The 22,775-nt window shown below is 40.2% G+C and overlaps 2 protein-coding genes across 5 annotated transcripts in view; one reads left to right on the top strand and one right to left on the bottom strand.

The window, feature by feature from the left end:
• st13 (ST13 Hsp70 interacting protein) overlaps positions 1-7,904 on the bottom strand; it is a 25,018-nt gene extending 17,114 nt beyond the window's left edge. The window contains exons 1-3 of the mRNA XM_061974506.2: positions 7,756-7,904; positions 6,323-6,433; positions 3,161-3,209 (exon numbers count right to left, since the gene is read on the bottom strand). Of these exons, the coding sequence (XP_061830490.1) occupies positions 3,161-3,209; positions 6,323-6,432 (159 nt within the window). The 5' untranslated portion in view covers position 6,433; positions 7,756-7,904. The remainder of the gene's footprint in view (positions 1-3,160; positions 3,210-6,322; positions 6,434-7,755) is intronic.
• xpnpep3 (X-prolyl aminopeptidase 3, mitochondrial) overlaps positions 7,861-22,775 on the top strand; it is a 24,092-nt gene continuing 9,177 nt past the window's right edge. For 3 of the 4 annotated variants that reach the window (XM_061974505.1, XM_072915819.1, XM_061974504.1), the window contains exons 1-10: positions 7,867-8,185; positions 8,311-8,418; positions 12,121-12,243; positions 13,242-13,420; positions 13,483-13,702; positions 14,922-15,106; positions 17,749-17,811; positions 19,672-19,785; positions 20,758-20,843; positions 20,929-21,112. In XM_061974505.1, coding sequence (XP_061830489.1) covers positions 8,349-8,418; positions 12,121-12,243; positions 13,242-13,420; positions 13,483-13,702; positions 14,922-15,106; positions 17,749-17,811; positions 19,672-19,785; positions 20,758-20,843; positions 20,929-21,112 — 1,224 coding nt within the window. In that variant the 5' untranslated portion in view covers positions 7,867-8,185; positions 8,311-8,348. Of the gene's footprint in view, positions 8,186-8,310; positions 8,419-12,120; positions 12,244-13,241; positions 13,421-13,482; positions 13,703-14,921; positions 15,107-17,748; positions 17,812-19,671; positions 19,786-20,757; positions 20,844-20,928; positions 21,113-22,775 lie in introns of all 4 variants that reach the window. The other variant, XM_061974503.2, reaches the window with a different exon arrangement.

Below are 22,775 nucleotides of genomic sequence, written 5' to 3'. Positions count from 1 at the left end.
TACACTTGGGGATAGGCTGATTGGCAACACTAAATTGACCCTAGTGTGTGAATGTTGTCTGTCTATCAGTGTTGGCCCTGCGATGAGGTGGCGACTTGTCCAGGGTGTACCCCGCCTACCGCCCGAATGCAGCTGAGATAGGCTCCAGCGACCCCCCGCGACCCCAAAAGGGACAAGCGGTAGAAAATGGATGGATGGATACATCGCTCTCAATTTATACAAATATTGTTTTATCGGCCAGCTCCATCAGGACGTGTACATAACCCCCAGGATGCCATACACTCAGCATCTTGTCTTTCTAGGCATGAAACTAAACTGTGCTGAATTTCCCCCAGGGATCAATAAAGTACTTTCTATTCTATTCTATTCTAAAACAAACCACTTGCATTTTGCAAAGTCCTTATCCACACTATAAAAGCCAAAGTGAGCCATTGCTAATGCATCTTAATATTCAACATTACCACTAGAGGCCACCGTATTAGCGCCGCTATTTGTTTCTTCTTTTGTGACTTCCTCTCAACAATTTTCAGCCCTCTGAACATATCGTATTTGTGACTTGGAGTGTACGCCTTTGAATGTGCGGGAGGTGTGACGACCAGGGAGTTAGTGCTGTTAGCTAAGGGAGTGTGTGTGTGAAGTAGCTCCTTGGTAAATGTTATCACTGTTTGTTACCACAAGGTGATACAAATACAGCGGCAATGGCGTCTCTCCTTGACCACAAGTGAGGGTATCACAAAGTCAAAGGGTGACACCATTCACTAATTTAATTAATACGCAGTGAAAGTTTATCAATTAGAGATTATGCTCTTACAACATCTCATATATCAATTGCAATTATTGGGCTTAGAATTCCATTCAGAATTGATTCTCGCAATAAAGTATTTGTTGTGCTGTCAAATTATCGTATTTTTCGGATTATAAATCGCAGTTTTTTTCATAGTTTGGCCAGGCGTGCGACTTATACCGTATTTTTCGGAGTATAAGTCGCTCCGGAGTATAAGTCGCACAGGCCGAAAATGCATAATAAAGAAGGAAAAAAACATATATAAGTCGCACTGGAGTATAAGTCGCATTTTTGGGGGAAATGTATTTGATAAAAGCCAACAGCAAGAATAGACATTTGAAAGGCAATTTAAAATAAATAAAGAATAGTGAACAACAGGCTGAATAAGTGTACGTTATATGAGGCATAAATAACCAACTGGTATGTTAACGTAACATATTATGGTAAGAGTCATTCAAATAACTATAACATATAGAACATGCTATACAATCTGTCACTCCTAATCGCTAAATCCCATGAAATCTTATACGTCTAGTCTCTTACGTGAATGAGATCAATAATATTATTATTTGATATTTTACGCTAATGTGTTCATCATTTCACACATAATTCGCTCTTGAGTATAAGTCGCACCCCCGACCAAACTATGAAAAAAACTGTGACTTATAGTCCGAAAAATACGGTACTCTGGAGAGATTTATGTGTGAAATGATTAACACAGTACCGTAAAATATCAAATAATATTATTTATCTCATTCACGTAAGAGACTAGACGTATATCAGTGTGTTCTCAGTTGGTTATTTATGCCTCATATAACGTACACTTATTCAGCCTGTTGTTCACTATTCTTTATTTATTTTAAATTGCCTTTCAAATGTCTATTCTTGCTGTTGGCTTTTATCAAATACATTTCCCCAAAAAATGCGACTTATACTCTAGTGCGACTTGTATGTTTTTTCTTTCCTTCTTTATTATGCATTTTTGGTCGGTGCGACTTATACTCCGGGGCAACTTATACTCCGAAAAATACGGTATACATTTTTAAATCAGATTTATCACACTTTCGAATTTGCATTAATCGCAAGTTATTACCTGTTTGATTAATTTAAATTAAGACCCCAATACTTGGACAAAAATACAATTTTATTGTTAGAATGTCAATAAGGAACATTTAAAAAACGTATTGAATGTATGACATTTATTTGCTCAAAGTGTGGTAAATTATATCTCTGTCCACTCAGAGTGTATTTTGTTTTGAAGTGATATCTACTATGCACTCAGGGTGTATTTTGTTTTGAAGTTATCTCTACTAGGCACTAAGGGTGTATTATGAAGTGATATCTACTATCCACTCCGGGTGTATTTTGTTTTGAAGTGATATCTACTATGCACTCAGGGTGTATTTTGTTTGGAAGTGATATCTACTATCCACTCAGGGTGTATTTTGTTTTGAAGTGATATCTACTATCCACTCAGGGTGTATTTTGTTTTGAAGTGATATCTACTATCCACTCAGTGTATTTTGTTTTGAAGTGATATCTACTATCCACTCAGGGTGTATTTTGTTTTGAAGTGATATCTACTATCCACTCAGGGTGTATTTTGTTTTGAAGTGATATCTACTATGCACTCAGGGTGTATTTTGTTTTGAAGTGATATCTACTATGCACTCAGGGTGTATTTTGTTTTGAAGTGATATCTACTATCCACTCAGGGTGTATTTTGTTTTGAAGTGATATCTACTATCCACTCAGGGTGTATTTTGTTTTGAAGTGATATCTACTATGCACTCAGGGTGTATTTTGTTTTGAAGTGATATCTACTATGCACTCAGGGTGTATTTTGTTTTGAAGTGATATCTACTATCCACTCGGGTGTATTTTGTTTTGAAGTGATATCTACTATCCACTCGGGATGTGTTCTGAAGTGATATCTACTATCCACTCAGGGTGTATTCTGAAGTGATATTTACTATCCACTCAGGGTGTATTCTGAAGTGATATCTACTATCCACTCAGGGTGTATTCTGAAATGATATCTAATACACTGGATCCCGATGCTACCACCAACATATTGGATGCATGACATAACTACTTTGATACTCACTTGTGCTGACAGCTATTTAGACACATGTACAATAAAATAGATTGGAAAATGTAAATAACAGTACATCATTATTTCTGCATAAGACTTTAAAAGCTGCACACACATTGCTTGCTTCCTCAACCTACGACAAGATGGACTATTTAGTTTTACTGCTGCATCGTCCAACTTGACAACGCTGGTTCAGAAAGTGCACGAGTAAAATAGAACAATGTGTTTGAAAAGGAAAATACTTGAGGTAAATGATCAGAGGAACATTCTTCATGGGTTACCTGGCATGACTCCTTGGGGGGAGATGGGGAAGGGATCTTTGCACCCATGCTGCAGTGTGGGCACAAAACAATCTTGTGAGGAATAATACATCATACTACTCATGAAATGGAAGGTCTTGTCCAACATATATCAACAGGAAAACATTTGCAGATTGACAAATTGATAAAATAGCAGACTTAAATCAGGATTTTTAAAATGTACATTACATTTGAACACTTTGGATCGGTTTCTAGTTAGCCACAGGGACTGGATCAAAGGTGTTTTTTGGCGAGGCTTGAAAACAGGAAGTGTGAAAGAACGGATCGTGAATAACCTTTGCTTCTTCCGACATGTTTTATTGCGTTATCGTAATCGCATAATTTTCCTTGATGTAACTTGTAATAAATAAAATGTAGCTGTTTTAAATACAGTCCGCAGACTGAGAGACAAGAGAGTGACAAGCAAAACGGCCAAACCATTGTCTAGTGTGACTCTTAACCTCTTCAGGCCCAAGCTGTTTGTTTACATGCTTTTTTTATTTCAATTGCTATTTAGGCTTATTGGACCATAATTACAATAAAAACTAATATGATATGATGTACTTAGTCCATAAGTACACAAACGTGTACTTCATGTGTAGTGACATGCTAATTTTTATTTTTACACTTTTTTTTCAAATTCCATTGTATATTATACTCTTCTGACACCACCAGATGGCAGTTTAAGTGTCCACATAAGTGGCATAAGACCCCAATTCAGTAGTGTACACAATTTTGGAAATAAGAACTAAAAGGTGCTGTCCACGCATGTGGCCACTAAGGCCTTTAGAGTTAAGGGGGAATTACACTTTTTTCAGGGGAATTTTGTCAATCATTCACAATCTTTATGTGAGACAAAAACATGTGTTTTTGTCTTTTAGTTATGCATTCTAATTGGTAAATAAATGCCAGCAAGATTCAGCTAATAATGGAGATAATGAGGACTTGATCTATTCCACTTATAAAGCGCTCTAAAAAACTCCATCACGTTTTATAAACGTGCTGTAGGTAATATAGTAACATTTATAACAGGTCATAAATATGTACAAATGACTACCTTGGGACAATTTATGATCCAGAACCTTTTATTTTTGATTCCAACTATGAGGAGAATGATCTACAAGTTTTAGAAGCTGAGTGATAACTAGATCCAGCAAGTAGCAGTATTGCTAAAACAATCCCTTACTGTACAATGTCTGCTTTCGCTTGGATAAAGACTGATGGCATGTTTATATCTTCCCCTTTACATCAACAATTCATCGTAATCCTCACGCAGGTAAAAAATAAAATAAAAATGTTGTAGACACAAACTGAGAAGTTTGTCAACTATGACATCCAACTTAGACCCGAAGATGGCGATAAAGAAACAAAAAGATGATGATGATTTTATTTATGTAAAGGGGAAGATATAATCCCATCAGTCGTCTCCAGTGAGAGCAGACATTGTACAGTAAGTGATTGTTTTACTGTGTTCATAGTTTGTAGTTCTTGTTTAGCACTATAGTGCACTATAGGGACGGCGTGGCGCAGTGGAAGAATGGCCGTGCGCGACCCGAGGGTCCCTGGTTCAATCCCCACCTAGTACCAACCTCGTCATGTCCGTTGTGTCCTGAGCAAGACACTTCACCCTTGCTCCTGATGGGTGCTGGTTAGCGCCTTGCATGGCAGCTCCCTCCATCAGTGTGTGAATGTGTGTGTGAATGGGTAAATGTGGAAGTAGTGTCAAAGCGCTTTGAGTACCTTGAAGGTAGAAAAGCGCTATACAAGTACAACTCATTTATTTATTTACATGAGTCTTAGTGTTTCACTAAAGCTGCATCCATTTAGCACACTGCTTCTAAAATGTGTTGAAGTAGTAGTCTCTCTCATGAAGTTTGCTGTGAGTATTAGTGTAGTTGTTGAAGGAAAAAGCGAATGTTGTGATGCGTCTGAAATTAATACGCCGCTGTATGCTCAAAATGAGCAAAATATGTAAATAGTACATGTTATTATGAATGTGCCTACCCTACATACACTATATTGCCAAAAGTATGGTGTCCACCCATCCAATGGGCCGCTCTCAGTGATTTCCAGCATGGAACTGTCATAGGATGCCACCTGTGCAACAAATCCAGTCCTGAAATTTCCTCGCTCCTAAATATTCCAAAGTCAACTGTCAGCTTTATTGTAAGAAAAGTGAAGAGTTTGGGAACAACAGCAACTCAGCCACCAAGTGGTAGGCCATGTAAACTGACAAAGAGGTCAGCATAGTGCAAAGACTTTCTGCACAGTCACTTGCTACACAGCTCCAAACTTCATGTCACCTTCCAATTAGCCCACGTACAGTACGTAGAGAACTTCATGGAATGAGCAGCTGCATCTAAACCATACATCAGCAAGTCCAATGCAAAGTGTGGGATGCAGTGGTGTAAAGGACATCACCACTGGACTCTAGAGCAGTGGAGACGCCTTCTCTGGACTGATGAATCACACTTTTCCATCTGGCAATCTGATGGACCCGTCTGGGTTTGGAGGTTGCCAGGAGAATGCTACATTTCAGACTGCATTGTGCCAAGTGTGAAATTTGGTGAAGGAGGAATTATGGTGTGGGGTTGTTTTTTCAGGAGTTGGGTTTGGCCCCTTAGTTCCAGTGAAAGGACATCATTTTGAACCCTATGGGTTAGGAGTCAAGGCAGGTGGCCAAATACTTTTGGCAATATAGTGTATATACTTACAGCATGTACTGTATATAAAATGTGATGGAGGTGTTGGGGATGTTTTTAAGAGTGCTGTATAGGCGGAATTGAATGACTACCATGACTACCGTTGTTAGCTGACTTTTGTTGATGGTTATTTACGATTTAGAATGCTTTACAATGCGTAAGGATTGGGAATGATAGGCAACAAGTAGAGTTCCTCTTTAAGAGGAAGTGGGGTTGGCAAAGACAGAATAGTTACTATACCATTTTACACCCTCTCAATTAAAAAGGGAGCAGGTGGGCAAAGCGCGTACACGTGGGCGCGTAGTAGGCGGGACCGGACACGTGGTGTCAGTGTAGCATTTCACTTGTATTATTGTTGACGTAACAATGTCCCCTTAAAGATGCACAAAGTGTACGTGTGCCAGCAATACACACACACCGCCGTCTGCGCGTTACGACTGACCTGTGCAACCAGGTGCGGAAGAAGCCCATCTCGGGAAGGTGCAGGATGGCGGGATTGGACTCGCACAATTGCACGAAGCCCTTCAACTCTGTCACTTTGCGGGAGTCCATGCTGCGACACACAAACACAACTTCATCATGCTGCTACACACAAACACAACTTCATCATGCTGCTCCACACAAACACAACTTCATCATGCTGCTACACACAAACACAACATCATCATGCTGCTACACACAAACACAACATCATCATGCTGCTACACACAAACACAACATCATCATGCTGCTACACACAAACACAACTTCATCATGCTGCGACACACAAACACAACTTCATCATGCTGCGACACACAAACACAACTTCATCATGCTGCTACACACAAACACAACATCATCATGCTGCTACACACAAACACAACATCATCATGCTGCTACACACAAACACAACTTCATCATGCTGCTACACACAAACACAACTTCATCATGCTGCTACACACAAACACAACTTCATCATGCTGCTACACACAAACACAACTTCATCATGCTGCTACACACAAACACAACTTCATCATGCTGCTACACACAAACACAACTTCATCATGCTGCTACACACAAACACAACTTCATCATGCTGCGACACACAAACACAACTTCATCATGCTGCTACACACAAACACAACTTCATCATGCTGCGACACACAAACACAACTTCATCATGCTGCTACACACAAACACAACTTCATCATGCTGCTACACACAAACACAACTTCATTATGCTGCGACACACAAACACAACTTCATCATGCTGCGACACACAAACACAACTTCATCATGCTGCTACACACAAACACAACTTCATTATGCTGCGACACACAAACACAACTTCATCATGCTGCGACACACAAACACAACTTCATCATGCTGCGACACACAAACACAACTTCATCATGCTGCGACACACAAACACAACTTCATCATGCTGCTACACACAAACACAACTTCATCATGCTGCGACACACAAACACAACTTCATCATGCTGCTACACACAAACACAACTTCATCATGCTGCTACACACAAACACAACTTCATCATGCTGCGACACACAAACACAACTTCATCATGCTGCGACACACAAACACAACTTCCTCAAGTTAGCTTAGCCGAGCTAGCGTGCATTAATGTCCTCTTTATGTTCTGTATACCACAACAAATATGGCGAAACAAAGACGCAACAAGCACAAGTCGGAGTTTGACAAGGAAGCGATGTTTCCCGAGAGAGAGCGAAGATGCCAGAAGTTTCTAGAAACAACAAGCATGTTTTTGACGCATGATCCCCTTGTTAGTGTTAGCTTGCTACAACACTTGCCACATTCAGTTCAATTAAAAACACCAGGTGTTGATATTTGTGGGGAAAGAATAAATAACGCACCTATAAAAGGACTCTGAGATTTAAATAAGTAGATGAGAAAACAGAAGGTTGCCGTCGAAATTTGTCGTCGTAAATCTGCTTCCCTGGCGCAGGCGTCGCTCTTCTCTTTTCATTCAGGCATCACATCGGACAGCCCCTCGGACTGCCTTTAACCGGGAACACTTGCCCCCGATTTCTGACTGCTCAGACTATTTCTACAAAGCAGCATAACCTTTACTGTACAGCTATCGGTGTCATTTTCGAAGTACATTTGGATTAAACCTGTAAAGATGATCTTACACAAATAACTATAACGTTTAACGTGAATTGTAGGTATTAAAGGAGGATTTTGATTGGACCGATCATAATACCGGATGTTGGGAGACAAAACTCAGGGCCTCAATTTCCCACTCACCGAGCTTGAGAAGGCTGTTAGCGAGCAGCTAGTGAGGTAACTGTCATCTAGGGTGAAATGTACATTTCATCTATACATTATATCTGAGTCGTGGGAAAGTGTTTGTGCGAGTGGTTATGAATATTATATGTCATTTGACAACTTTTCTAACCGTTGTGCAGCCATAAGCGACATGTGTAGGTGACCTAAGCGTTCGACGATGGTGACATCGGCTGGGCGCCTTCTGAGGGCTGCCGCCAAACTGCTGTCTGCAACACGCTGGAGTCCAGGTGAGACAAGTCAACTTGATACTTATTTCAACCAATGTTCGCCTATTTGATCAGAATCAGAAATACTTTAATAATCCCCGAGGGGAAATTAAGATTTTCAGCACAATCCCATTCAAGAGCAGACAAACATTACAGGGAGACACAACAGAATCAAACATTACAGGGAGACAGAACAGGATCAAACATTACAGGGAGACACAACAGAATCAAACATTACAGGGCGACACAACAGATTCAAACATTACATGGAGACACAACAGATTCAAACATTACATGGAGACACAACAGATTCAAACATTACATGGAGACACAACAGATTCAAACATTACAGGGAGACACAACAGAATCAAACATTACAGGGAGACACAACAGGATCAAACATTACAGGGAGACACAACAGATTCAAACATTACAGGGAGACACAACAGATTCAAACATTACAGGGAGACACAACAGAATCAAACATTACAGGGAGACACAACAGGATCAAACATTACAGGGAGACACAACAGATTCAAACATTACAGGGAGACACAACAGGATCAAACATTACAGGGAGACACAACAGGATCAAACATTACAGGGAGACAGAACATATTCAAACATTACATGGAGACACAACAGATTCAAACATTACAGGGAGACACAACAGAATCAAACATTACAGGGAGACACAACAGGATCAAACATTACAGGGAGACACAACAGATTCAAACATTACAGGGAGACACAACAGGATCAAACATTACAGGGAGACACAACAGAATCAAACATTACAGGGAGACAGAACATATTCAAACATTACAGGGAGACACAACAGGATAAAACATCACAGGGAGACAGAACAGGATCAAACATTACAGGGAGACAGAACAGGATCAAACATTACAGGGAGACACAACAGGATCAAACATTACAGGGAGACAGAACATATTCAAACATTACAGGGAGACACAACAGGATCAAACATTACAGGGAGACACAACAGGATCAAACATTACAGGGAGACACAACAGGATCAAACATTACAGGGAGACACAACAGGATCAAACATTACAGGGAGACACAACAGGATCAAACATTACAGGGAGACACAACAGATTCAAACATTACAGGGAGACAGAACAGGATCAGACATTACAGGGAGACACAACAGGACCAAACATTACAGGGAGACAGAACAGGATCGCTGAGGGGTCTGCCAACTTCCGGCGCCCCTTAAAATAAAGGGGAGAAACAGGTAAACTAAAAAAAAAATCAGTCTTAGGCCCCGTTTACACAAAGGGTAAATCCCACCTAACCTTATCCGTGTCCACACACAACAGTGCCACCGTTTAAGACCCCCTCCCTCCCTCCGTCAGCTGGCGCAACGTGACCTCGTACACACGCACACGTCATAGTCACCTCCAGTGTTGCTTTGTGTGCAAGTTCTTAAATGTAACTTAATGAACAATAACCAGTGTTGTGCTATTTCAATGAAGTGGAATCCAGTGTGACTATTGTAGTGAATCACACCTGAGACATCATACATGAATCACATCTTTATTACACACATAAACAATGTGATAAAGAACATTTTACATCAATCAAACTAGGGATCTAGATATCTGGTCGGTACACTCCTCACTCTTTTGCCTTCACCTTCATTGTCCATTCCTTTTTGCTGACTTGATATACTCTGGACCTAGACGTTGAGTCTGCGACATACATGGCGGACAATAACTGATACAGTCTGCTTTGCCAGTCCAAAAGCATTCGCCGTTTTCCATAGTCTTCCCTCGACGGCCAGGTAATACAAAGCACACGCTACCTTTTTTATCACATCCACGGGAGCCCGTATTCTCGTTGTCTCTCCTTCGACACATGGACAAAGTTTTTGGCTAAGTAGAATCCCAGCTGACCCGGACATTGGAAAGTTCTCTTGCCGTCTGAGAAGTGTTGTATCCCAAATAGTTGCAATGGCTTTCTCTTAAGGTATTCATGTGTGATTTCCACAAGCGTCTGTACATGTAGAAGAAGGAGAAACACGGCCATGTCTGGATGACTCGCCTTCATATTTCCAGTGGTTAGCTCCAAGTTACGAAACCGCTTTAAGCTGACTGTGGCGCGTTCTTTCTGACGTCACTTCCTGTGTGGGCGCAGTCGTTCTGGCGTCACCTCCTCTCAGAACTCAGTTTGTAAAGGATCAATGAGTCCATACAAAGCTAAGACCCGGAGATTCAAGAAATACACGGCGCACTTACCCGTGTAAAAATTTGTCCGAGGAGGGGAACCTTGAACGCTGGTTTAGTGTGGCTGAAACGGGGCTTAGGCTAAATAATTATTTGTTTAAGAGGTTTAACGACTTAGTGTAGACATGGCCTAACCCTGGGCCCCTGGAGAGGGGGTCCAGACTGAGGCCAAGGGGAAAAAAACCTCATAGCCATAGCACACATAAACATGTGGGTAAGAGGGAAACATCAAAGAACACAGAGGACATTAAAAGAGCAGAGCTGATGCAACCAGCCATTTCTACCCAAGTAAAACAACAACAACAAAAAACAAAGAAACATATACACTGTGGTGACCTCTGCGGTGTTCCACGTCATCGTCTGCTGGGGTGGGGGAGCATGGCCATAGACAGGAGCAGACCCAACAAAGCAACCAAGAGAGTCGACTCCACCCTCGGCCGCCCACCAACTCTCGGGCAGTGTCCAGCCTGCACGGATAAGCGAGGATACGTCCAAGGAGACCGAGGTGTCTGATATCTGCTCATTCAGCCAAGACACTGTGAAACTTGTCCAGCTCTGCAGACCTGTCTCTTCATCCACATCTCCTCCAGTCTCTCCAAACTCTGCAGTCCTGTCTCTTCATCCACATCTCCTCCAGTCTCTCCAAACTCTGCAGTCCTGTCTCTTCATCCACATCTCCTCCAGTCTCTCCAAACTCTGCAGTCCTGTCTCTTCATCCACATCTCCTCCAGTCTCTCCAAACTCTGCAGGCCTGTCTCTTCATCCACATCTCCTCCAGTCTCTCCAAACTCTGCAGTCCTGTCTCTTCATCCACATCTCCTCCAGTCTCTCCAAACTCTGCAGCCCTGTCTCTTCATCCACATCTCCTCCAGTCTCTCCAAACTCTGCAGTCCTGTCTCTTCATCCACATCTCCAGTCTCTCCAAACTCTGCAGCCCTGTCTCTTCATCCACATCTCCTCCAGTCTCTCCAAATGGAATCTGGTGTGGCAGACACCCAGCAGCTGGTCTCCATGGCCAAAGGGGTCCCGGGAGGCAGATCAAGAAGTTCACAAAAAAGCACAGCAGAAGTCAGCCTTGTCACACAGTCCCAAAGGGTCCCCAACCAAAAGGCAAAAAACCCCACATGAAAAGAAGAGGGAAACATCAGGAACACAAAAGGATGACACAAGAGCACGACGCCTTGCAAAAAAAACTATTATTTTTAATAAAAATATTATTAAATCAATCAATCAATCAAAGTTTACTTATATAGCCCTAAATCACGAGTGTCTCAAAGGGCTGCACAAGCCACAACGACATCCTTGCTCAGATCCCACATCAGGGCAAGAAAAAAGTCAACCCAATGGGATGACAATGAGAAACCTTACAATCAGGAAGAACATTCCTAAACACATGCATTTTTATTATTTGTTACATCTTGATCATTCCCTTAAATCACCAACACAATTTAAAGCAAACCTACTTTTGCAGGATGTGTGTGGTGCCCGTGCAGGAACATTTCTGTGAAACCAGGAGGTTTGCACCCAAAGACAGTTCCTGCTCGTTACCTGGGTCAGCCAAGCCCTTTCACCCATCCACACCTCCTCAAACATGGCGAGTATTGTTAACATCCTACCAGTTCACAGTGCTGAATGTTATTGGCCTTGACACATTCTAAAGACAGAATAAAAACATTATAACATTACACAAAAAACGGTATCATGCAATTTTGGGAGAAATTGCGTATGAATGCTGAAATGTGCTAGTCGAACTCCAATGTTAACGTTAGCATGATAACAGCTACAATGCATCAAGTACCAACTCATGACTATGAAGTGTATGCATGTAAAATTAGCAAAAATAAAATAAAAGTTATCAGGTGTCAAGTACCAAATGATATGACTCCAAGGCGTTTGGCGGAAAAATAGCTAGACAAGATACTGTGGCATGTGTCAAGTACCAAGTTATATGAGTCTGAGGTGTTTGGCAGCAAAATTAGCTGGAAAAGTTAGCATGTGTCAATTCCCAAGTTATATGAGTCTTAGCTCTTTGTCAGCAAAATTAGCTAAACAAAGTTAGCATGTTACATGAGTCTGAGGGGTTTGGCTGCAAAATTAGCTGAAAATGTTAGCATGCTAATGTTAGTAATGCTGAGCCAATCAGTGGCCGTGATACTGAACAGCAAGGTCTGATTGTTTTAGTGTCCAATACTATTGCAGTAATTGATTTTGGCATTTTTATGCTTGAAAATGCTTAATTTAGGGCAAAATGATGTAGAATAGGCCTCGTTGCCAATAACGCAAAGCTAAGATATGGATGTTATGTACAGATAGTTTAAAATATATTGTGTTGGTTTTATTACAGCATGTATCATAGTGGCCCCGAATCCTTCAGTTTTTATTTATGCGTCCCTCGCTGGAAAAGGTTTGGACACCCCGTTAACACTTATGAACACATTGAAATGAAGTGATGTGGACCTGCAGCTTGAGAACAATAACAGCCAGATTGTTATTATTATATTGTTCAGCACCTGAATCACAGCTCTGTATTAGATATAAAATGCAGTTCCTTCAAAAACTGTGATGAGCCGTTGTGTGCCGTTGAATTCTCAGGTGAGGTGACCCCCGGCCTGAGTCAAGCAGAATACGAGCTGCGCCGACACAGACTGGCCTCCCTGGTGGAGGCTCAGTGGGACAGGCTTGCCTCCGACAGCAGCCATGTGCTCCTGGTTCTGTCCCATCCCACCCGCTACATGACTAATGACATCCCCTACCCCTTCCACCAGAACCAGGTGTGCGTCACTGTCACTGACATGTCTCTTTCAGTCAAACCATGTTCAACAAATACTTCTAGGACTTCCTCTACCTGTGTGGCATCCTGGAGCCTGACAGTGCTTTGGTCCTGTATGGGAAAGGACAACCAGACAAGGCCATCTTGTTTGTCCCACGTCGAGACCCAGGCAGGGAGCTGTGGGACGGCCCGCGGTCGGGGAAGGACGGAGCGGCCGCTCTGACTGGCATAGAGAGGGTCCACAGCACAGAAGAACTTGGTCTTGTTCTCAGAAGCATCAAAGGTGAGCTGATCCAAATCAGGGGTGTCCTAACTACGGCCCGTCATGAGTTTAAAAAGGAATCTTAACATGTTGATTCTGCTATGTATGTCACTATCTAGTGGGCAATGTGAGTAATTCAGGCCAAGGGGCTTTAATTATGCTCCATACCCAAAATTGTGCACAAAATACTTATATGACCCAATGCAAACAACCTTCCCTAGTCATGGTGCAAAATTAAATAAATAATTCCAACTAACACCAAATGTCAACAAACATGGTCACACAGAACACAGCCTGCTCACTGATCTTTGTGAATATTATAAAAAAACATCCACTCACTATAAAAAATTCAAAATTACACCCATTTAAATCCATTACAAAGCATGATGGGAAAAATGCAAACCACTCTTATCAATGTTTGGCAAATTCTAGCTGCGTGACATTTCTGATTGATTGTCACAGAACTAAATGGTAAATGGTACTTAGCTTTGACACTATTTCCACAGTCACCCATTCACACACATGTGCACACACACACTGAAGGCGGGAGCTGCTATGCAAGGCCCTAACCCTCAGATGATGGCACGGCCACTTTACCGACCAAGCCATGCCATCCCCACCGTAAACAAGGTAGAAGTCGAACTTTCACATACTCTTATGGTCAAATTATATTCATTATATATCCATTATACTACACATACATATATACATCCATCCATCCATTTTCTACCGCTTGTCCCGTTCAGGGTCGCGGGGGGTGCCAGAGCCTATCTCAGCTGCATTCGGGCGGAAGGCACGGTACACCCTGGACAAGTCACCACCTCATCACAGGGCCAACACAGATAGACAGACAACATTCACACTCACATTCACACACTAGGGACCATCAATCAACCTATACATACATACATATACATATATATATATATATATATATATATATATATATATATATATATATATATATATATGTATGTACAGTATATGTGTGTGTGTGTGTATATAATGTATACATACAGTTTTTTGATAATATTGCTAGCTTAGCCTGCTCACGTCACTGTCCAGTGTAGTTTAACAACGCAGTTATCCCAAGTTTACAACTTAATAGCGTGTTTTGGCCGTACCACAAGGGCAGTAGTTACACCTCCAACCTGTAGGAGGCGCTTTGTAGCTGAAACCAACAGGATTACAGGAGCAGGTGTGAAAAATTGAAGCAGCTTTCCCTCTCCTCTTCCATCAGGCTCCACGCTGTGGTATGATAGTTCCAGTCCGTCCCACCCTGGCCTCCACCAGGCCCACATCAGTCCCCTTCTCGAGGCGGGGCCGATGCCACGCCCCCTGAGACCCCTCATTCATTCACTCAGGGCCCTTAAAAGCTCATCAGAGGTGGCCCTCATGCAGGCGGCAGGTCGCATCACAGCACAGGTGAGTCTTTAAAGGGAACTGCACTTTTTTTTGGAATGTTGCCTATGGTTCACAATCCTGAGGGACAAGAAGACAAAAGGTTTTTGATTTTTTTGCATTCTAAAATGTGAAAATCGTCTCATTCTAGGTGGCTAGCAAAGCAGCTAATGGAAGCAATCAATTCCACCTCTAAATCACTTTCAAATGCACTCAAAAACAATACTGCATTTACGTTGTGTAACCTGTATAATAACCAACTGTAGCAACATTATTACTGTAAGAGTGAACACTGAGGAACTATTTTTCTAGCGTACTAACACATTGACATACCTTGCAAGGTATTAGCCGTAAAAGCTAACTATTGAAAGAGATAAGCTGCTTCTACATCAGCACGAAACATGTTTGACTTTGTAACACACAACACTGTGATAGCACACCAATCTGTACTGAGTGAACAATCATATTACACTATCTGGAAAGCATGGGTGTCAAACTCTGGCCCCAGTAATTTCCCTTGGCCCTTGAGGCGATATCAAATTAACACTAGAGCTGGCCCGCCGATCATATTAAGCGGCGGTGCGGCGGTAACACAGCATTCACCGCTAATTCTCATACTTGTCAACCCTCCCGGGAGAGTACCAGATTTCAGTGCCCGTCCCGAAAATCGTCACATCCGCTTTTCATCCAGTCCAATGTGTGTTGGCCCAGTCACATATGTGCCGCTTCTGCACGCACACTAAAGTGAATGCAAAGCATACTTGATCGACAGTAATGCCGTATAAAGAACTTTAAGTTTTGTTAGAAATATATGCGCCACACTGTGAATCCACACCAAACAAGAATGACAAACACATTTCGGGAGAACATCCGCACCGTAACACAACATAAACACTACAGAACAAATACCCAGAACCCTTTGCAGCACTAACTCTTCCGGGAGCTACAAGGTAGGGGGGGGGGGGGGTGTATATTGTAGCAAATGCTTGTTGCCACTATGGACTTAAAAAGTTACGTAGCGTGAGTTCTTCCCTTCATCCATGGCTCCAACATGTTTCCTCTTCAGCTGCTCCTGAAGCAATGTTGTACTTCCGTGCCATTTTGCAGGAAACGCTCTTCTTTGAAGTCTTTCAAGTAAAGTGTTCCCACACTTTTGATGACTTAGGTGGTACACTTTTCTCCATTGAACCAATAATCTCAAGATGTTTCTCCGCTAAACTATCCGTACTGTTTTCCTGCGCCATTTTTCCAATGTTTCCAGCAAAGGAGATGGCGTGGTCACGTGAGCTGCACATGACACATCATTGGCTAGCTTACCTCCACCTCATGACACGTAGCCTTTTACTTTTGTACTCTTGTTGTACTTATTTTGATTATTGTTTCTCAGCTGTTTGTAAATGTTGCAGTTTATGAATAAAGGTTTATAAAACAAAAAAAAAACAACAAAAACAAAAAAACAAAAAACCTCAGCGCATGCACATAGCATAGTTCCAGCGAATTGATGACTAAACTAATCGCCAACTATTTTGATAATCGATTTAATCGATTAGTTGTTGCAGCCCTACACGCATGACATGTTGTATGTATCATGATCAGTATAAAGTGTGACTCACTCCATGGACACTTGTCTGTTTAGTCCAGCTGGCAGAGGACACGTTTTCCAATTTATTTGGGTAAGCACTCCATTTATGTTGAAATAGCTTGGCTTCAAATTCCACATTTTGCGGCTTCGTGTCACAGTAACCTCACCCAATGTCTCACTCTTCCTTCGGGCTGGCTCCTAGAAGTAGTAGTTCATCCTCTGTATATTCAGCTTCAAAAAAATAAAGTTGTGAATCCTCATTTGTCAAGTCTGCCATGATTAGAAGACACTCACGTTTGTTTCCGGAAGTAGAACTCATTTTTGTTGCCAGAAGTTGGAAGTGTGTTGCTATGGGAACAGAAATAAATGCGCCGAGGAAATCAGTCTTGGCAATGATTAAAATTACCAAAATAGGGTAAATATTGTACATATTGCATATTGTTATGAAGGTGTGTGTTACTACATTATATATATACTTGCAGTGTGTATATTGTACATATTACATATTGTTATGAAGGTGTCTGTTACTACATTATATATATACTTGCAGTGTGTATATTGTACATATTACATATTGTTATGAAGGTGTCTTTTACTACATTATATATATACTTGCAGTGTGTATATTGTACATATTACATATTGTTATGAAGGTGTGTGTTACTACATTATATATATACTTGCAGTGTGTATATTGTACATATTACATATTGTTATGAAGGTGTATGTTAATACATTATACATATACTTGCAGTGTGTATATTGTACATATTACATATTGTTATGAAGGTGTCTGTTACTACATTATATATATACTTGCAGTGTGTATATAAGACATTATATTGTTATGAAGGAGGGTTTTGAAGTTGTTTTAGAGACTTTGAAGGCTGCAACGATGACTAACTTTAGCTGCATCTTCCAAGCGTTTTTTATCATCTTTAAAATGCTTTTTTTTTTAAAAAGGACGTGTGTTCTTGTCTCTCATAATGATGTGAACGATAGGCAACATTTCGAAAAAAGTGCGTTGCCCTTTAAGACATACCATTTTGAATGATATCTCACTCCAAACAAACTTGCCTTCCAGGCTTTCAGGAGGACAATGGCTGTGTCTCTGGGAGATGTGGATGAATCTTTGCTCTACGCTAAGGTAAGTCTAGAACCTAGGAGATAACAATGTCACCCATTTAAGCAATTTAGATTTAAAAAAAAAAAAAAAGTTGCAATAATACAGTTAGCCACTTAAAGCGTAACAGCACTTTTTTTGGAATCATTCACAATCCTTTTTTAATGCATTCTAAATATTAAATCAATGCGATCAAACATCAACTTACAACGGAGCCGCTGTGAGCTACGCAATTCTGCCTAAAGCCCCTAAAAAAATATCCAAAGACCTCCATTAAGGTTTTATATACGTGATGTAAGTATATATGTAATGTAATAAAATGTATACGATTTAATATTTACGTATTTAGATTTTTTTAAGAATACATCATGACATTCGCTTTTTTTATCTGATTATTACTCATTGCAGACTTCATGAGAGCCAATAAGCACAATAAAACATCACTTACTGTACAGAGTCTGTTGTCATTAGGATGCCGACTGCTAGGATGTTCATATATTCCCTTTTAGATGAAGAACGACTTATAATCCTCGTGAAGAAAAGGGGGGTGGAATCAAGCATCTTTGTGTGCCCTTCTCTCATTTCGGGATCCTAATTGGCTGTCAAAGTGTACCAACTTGTCGGAATACATCCTCGTCCTTCTACTATCCAGGTGAGAGGCACGATTTATCATCTACAATAAAGTTTGACTAGCAAGGACACAAGGAAGCAGCTGACCAGTCGATGATGTCAACATTTATAATAACAATATCACTAATACTTGTTAATATTTATAATAACTATATCGCTAATACTTGTTAATATTTATAATAACAATATCACTAATACTTGTTAATATTTATAATAACAATATCGCTAATACTTGTTAATATTTATAATATCACTAATACTTGTTCATATTTATAATAACAATATCACTAATAATTGTTAATATTTATAATAACAATATCACTAATAATTGTTAATATTTATTATAACAATATCACTAATACTTGTTAATATTTATAATAATATCACTAATAATTGTTAATATTTATAATAACACTATGACTAATACTTGTTAATATTTATAATAACACTATCACTAATACTTGTTCATATTTATAATAACAATATCAGTGATACTTGTTAATATTTATAATAACAGTATCAGTAATACTTGTTAATATTTATAATAACAATATCACTGATACTTGTTAATATTTATAACAACAATATGACTAATACTAGTTAATATTTATAATAACACTATGACTAATACTTGTTAATATTTATAATAACAATATGACTAATACTTGTTAATATTTATAATAACAATATCACTAATACTTGTTAATAATTATAATAACAATATGACTAATACGTGTTAATATTTATAATAATAATATGACTAATAATTGTTAATATTTATAATAACAATATGACTAATACTAGTATTGTTGGTGCTTTTTGGATCTTTTTTATGGACGGAATAGAGGACCTCCCTTTGGCTCCGCTGTAAGCACACTTTTATTAATTTACAAGTTAGAATGCATAAAAAAACAAAAACATATGTGTTCCTGTCTTACATAGTGATTTTGAATGATAAGCAAAATTCCCCCACAAAAAGTCCAGTTCCCCTTTAAGTAGCACAATGTTTTTTCAATGTGGGAAGTGCTTGCAGCTGGAGAAAAAAACAGCCATTATTATTATTGTAAATGTCACATTATATTGTACAGTACCTGAGTCACCGTTCTGTATTATATATCAAATGCAATTACTTCAACAGTGTGCATTATTCTCTATATAGGCAAAGTGTCAAACAAGTGCAGTGTTGCAAACAGCTCTTAAATAGAGCAGCCACACAACTAGCACTAAACTGCATATTTTGTACATTAATTGCAGTTTGATTTTGAGAACCGACTCCATGGTGCTAATTTCCTGGCATATCCACCGGTGGTAGCTGGAGGGAATCGTGCCAACACTCTGCACTACATCAACAACAACCAGATGATTAAGGTAAGAGCGGGATGTTGATCATTTGCTACCAGGCAGAAAGAATGGAAATAACACTTTTTAAGTCTGTAACCTAGAGTAATTACTGTAGGCTAATATGAGCGCACCTCTATTCACGCCACACCCACTACATTTTAGAAGAAAAATATCGTTCCATATATTAGTCGCACCGGACTGTAAGTGGCAGATATATATGTTGTGAAATGAGTTATTTACACAGAAATATTTAGTACATGTTTATTTACATACCTTAGTTGTTTCCAAACGGTGTCTGTAACACGGCAGTAAAATGGCTGATCAAACAAAACAGAAGTCATGGTCATGGAGCCACTAGCTGCACAAGCTAGCTCTCCAATCAGCTAAACAGACTCAATAACTCCACGCTGACGTTTTGGTGAATTTACTGAGGAATTTGTGAAACTGAAATAATACAAAAATAATGCCGTCGTAAGTTAATAATACTAACACACACACTTGTAAATGTGTTAGCATATTAGCTAATGCTATCAACGTGAACTTGATTACATTACATGTAAGAAAACACTCCTACAGACATCACACATGGCACGGTATAGTAAGAAAGAATAGTTTTAGTTATATTGTAAAACTTACAAACCTTGTTTGGAGTGATGAATGAAGAGTCCATACCAGTAAAAACGCTATGGACAGCTAGAAGACAGAACAGCACTTGTGCTTCTGGTTCAAAACTCTAAACAGAAGAGCACTGCAGCACCTGCAGTGAGCGAACTTGTCCAAAAGATGGCGCAATAGTAAAACCAAAAATGATCAGTGTATATGTTTCTTTGGTTTTTTTTAAACTTTTGGCATTATGGCTGTCAATGAAGAAAAATCCATAAATTGGCGGCACCATTTTTATAAGCCGCAGAGGACAAAGCGCAGGAGAAAATGAGTTTGGAAGTTAGGGTACACGACTCAAAGGCTTGAGTAGCATGAAGGGCCTCTCTCCTCCCTCAGGACGGTGAAATGGTGCTCCTGGATGGCGGTTGTGAATATTTTGGTTACGTCAGCGATGTTACCCGAACGTGGCCGGTAAACGGGCAGTGAGTTCATCATCCCAAGTTGTAACAAATGTATTACACATTTTCCTTTACGTCTTTTAAATCCTTTTCCCCTTCATCCTGCCAGATTTAGCGCCGCCCAGGCAGAACTTTATGAAGCGGTTCTGGAGGTGCAGCTCTCCTGTTTGTCCCTGTGCTCCCCAGGTGTCAGTCTGGACCACATCTACAGCACCATGCTGGCCCTGCTGGGCAGACAGCTCAGGCGACTCGGCATCGTCAAGGCCGGGAGCAGTGATGCCGACGCGCTGAAGGTAATGAAACACTTAAAGGTGGCACGCCTGTGTCACATGGAGGCCATTTAGGTGTGATGGAGTGGCAATAAGATCCTCTAAAATGCAAAACCATTAACTGAATGGTAGCATCAACTTTTTTCCATAGATTAAAATTCAGAAAAAACGTTCCTTAGTTCTGAAATATTGGACATTTTCCATAAGAAGGGGGTAAGCGCATTATGCTGAAATGCTGCCACGGCCCCCTGGCATATACAGTCCTGGTCAAAAGTGTACGTACACTTGTAAAGAACATCATGTCATGGCTGTCTTGACTTTACAATCATTTCTACAGCTCCTATTCTTTTGTGATGTAGTGATTGGAGCACATACTTGTTGCTCACAAAAAACATTCATGAAGTTTGCTTCTTTTATGAATTTATTATGGCTCTACTGAAAATGTGAGGGTGAAAAGTATACATACAGCAATGTTAATATTTGCTTACATGTCCCTTGGCAAGTTGACCTGCAATAAGGCGCTTTTGGTAGCCATCCACAAGCTTCTGCTTGACCACTTGACCACTAAATTGCTGCAGTTCAGATAAATGTGTTGACATGGACTTGTTTCTTCAGCATTGTCCACAGAACTTTCCTCCAGAAGGTCTTATCTTTGTCCATGTGATGTCAGATGAAACAAAAATAGAACTGTTTGGCCACAATACCCAGCAATATGTTTGGAGGAGAAAAGGTGAGGCCTTTAATCCCAGGAACACCATTCCTACCGTCAAGCATGGTGGTGGTAGTATTATGCTCTGGGCCTATTTTGCTGCCAATGGAACTGCTGCTTTAAATGGGACAATGAAAAAGGAGGATTAGCTCCAAGTTGTTCAGGACAATCTAAAATCATCAGCCCAGAGGTTGGGTCTTGGGCGCAGTTGGGTGTTCCAACAGGACAATGACCCCAAACACACCTCAAAAGTGGTAAAGGAATGGCTAAATCAGGCTAGAATGAAGGTTTTAGAATGGCCTTCCCAAAGTCCTGACTTAAAGGTGTGGACAATGCTGAAGAAACAAGTCCATGTCAACACATTTATCTGAACTGCAGCAATTTAGTGGTCAAGTGGTCAAGCAGAAGATTGTGGATGGCTACCAAAAGCGCCTTATTGCAGGTCAACTTGCCAAGGGACATGTAAGCAAATATTAACATTGCTGTATGTATACTTTTCACCCTCACATTTTCAGTAGAGCCATAATAAATTCATAAAAGAAGCAAACTTCATGAATGTTTTTTGTGAGCAACAAGTATGTGCTCCAATCACTACATCACAAACAAATAAGAGTTGTAGAAATGATTGACAGCCATGACATGATGTTCTTTACAAGTGTACGTACACTTTTGACCAGGACTGTATATGTCCAGTCGCACTGTTAGGAATGTAACGATAAACGCTCTTAATGATAACTGCGGTAAAACTCCCCAAGGTTAGTATTACTGTTCTGAATTAAAATGATCGTAAAAATGTGATTGATAGTTGCACTTTGATAAAGTCATGGGCTGACTGCTGCCATCTTAAATACTAACATGAAAACAAGAGACGTTAACGTCCTTTCCCGTTAAGAAACGACATAGCCTAATCTAAATTGATGCAAACTCATGACTGTCTGAACAACTATTGTTAATCAAACCCACAGGCTGTGCTCTCTT

The sequence above is a fragment of the Nerophis lumbriciformis genome, linkage group LG22, assembly GCF_033978685.3.
Source record: "Nerophis lumbriciformis linkage group LG22, RoL_Nlum_v2.1, whole genome shotgun sequence".
Lineage (NCBI taxonomy): Eukaryota > Metazoa > Chordata > Actinopteri > Syngnathiformes > Syngnathidae > Nerophis > Nerophis lumbriciformis.
Note: the sequence above shows the minus strand (reverse complement) of the source record. Positions and strands in the feature narration are given on the sequence as shown.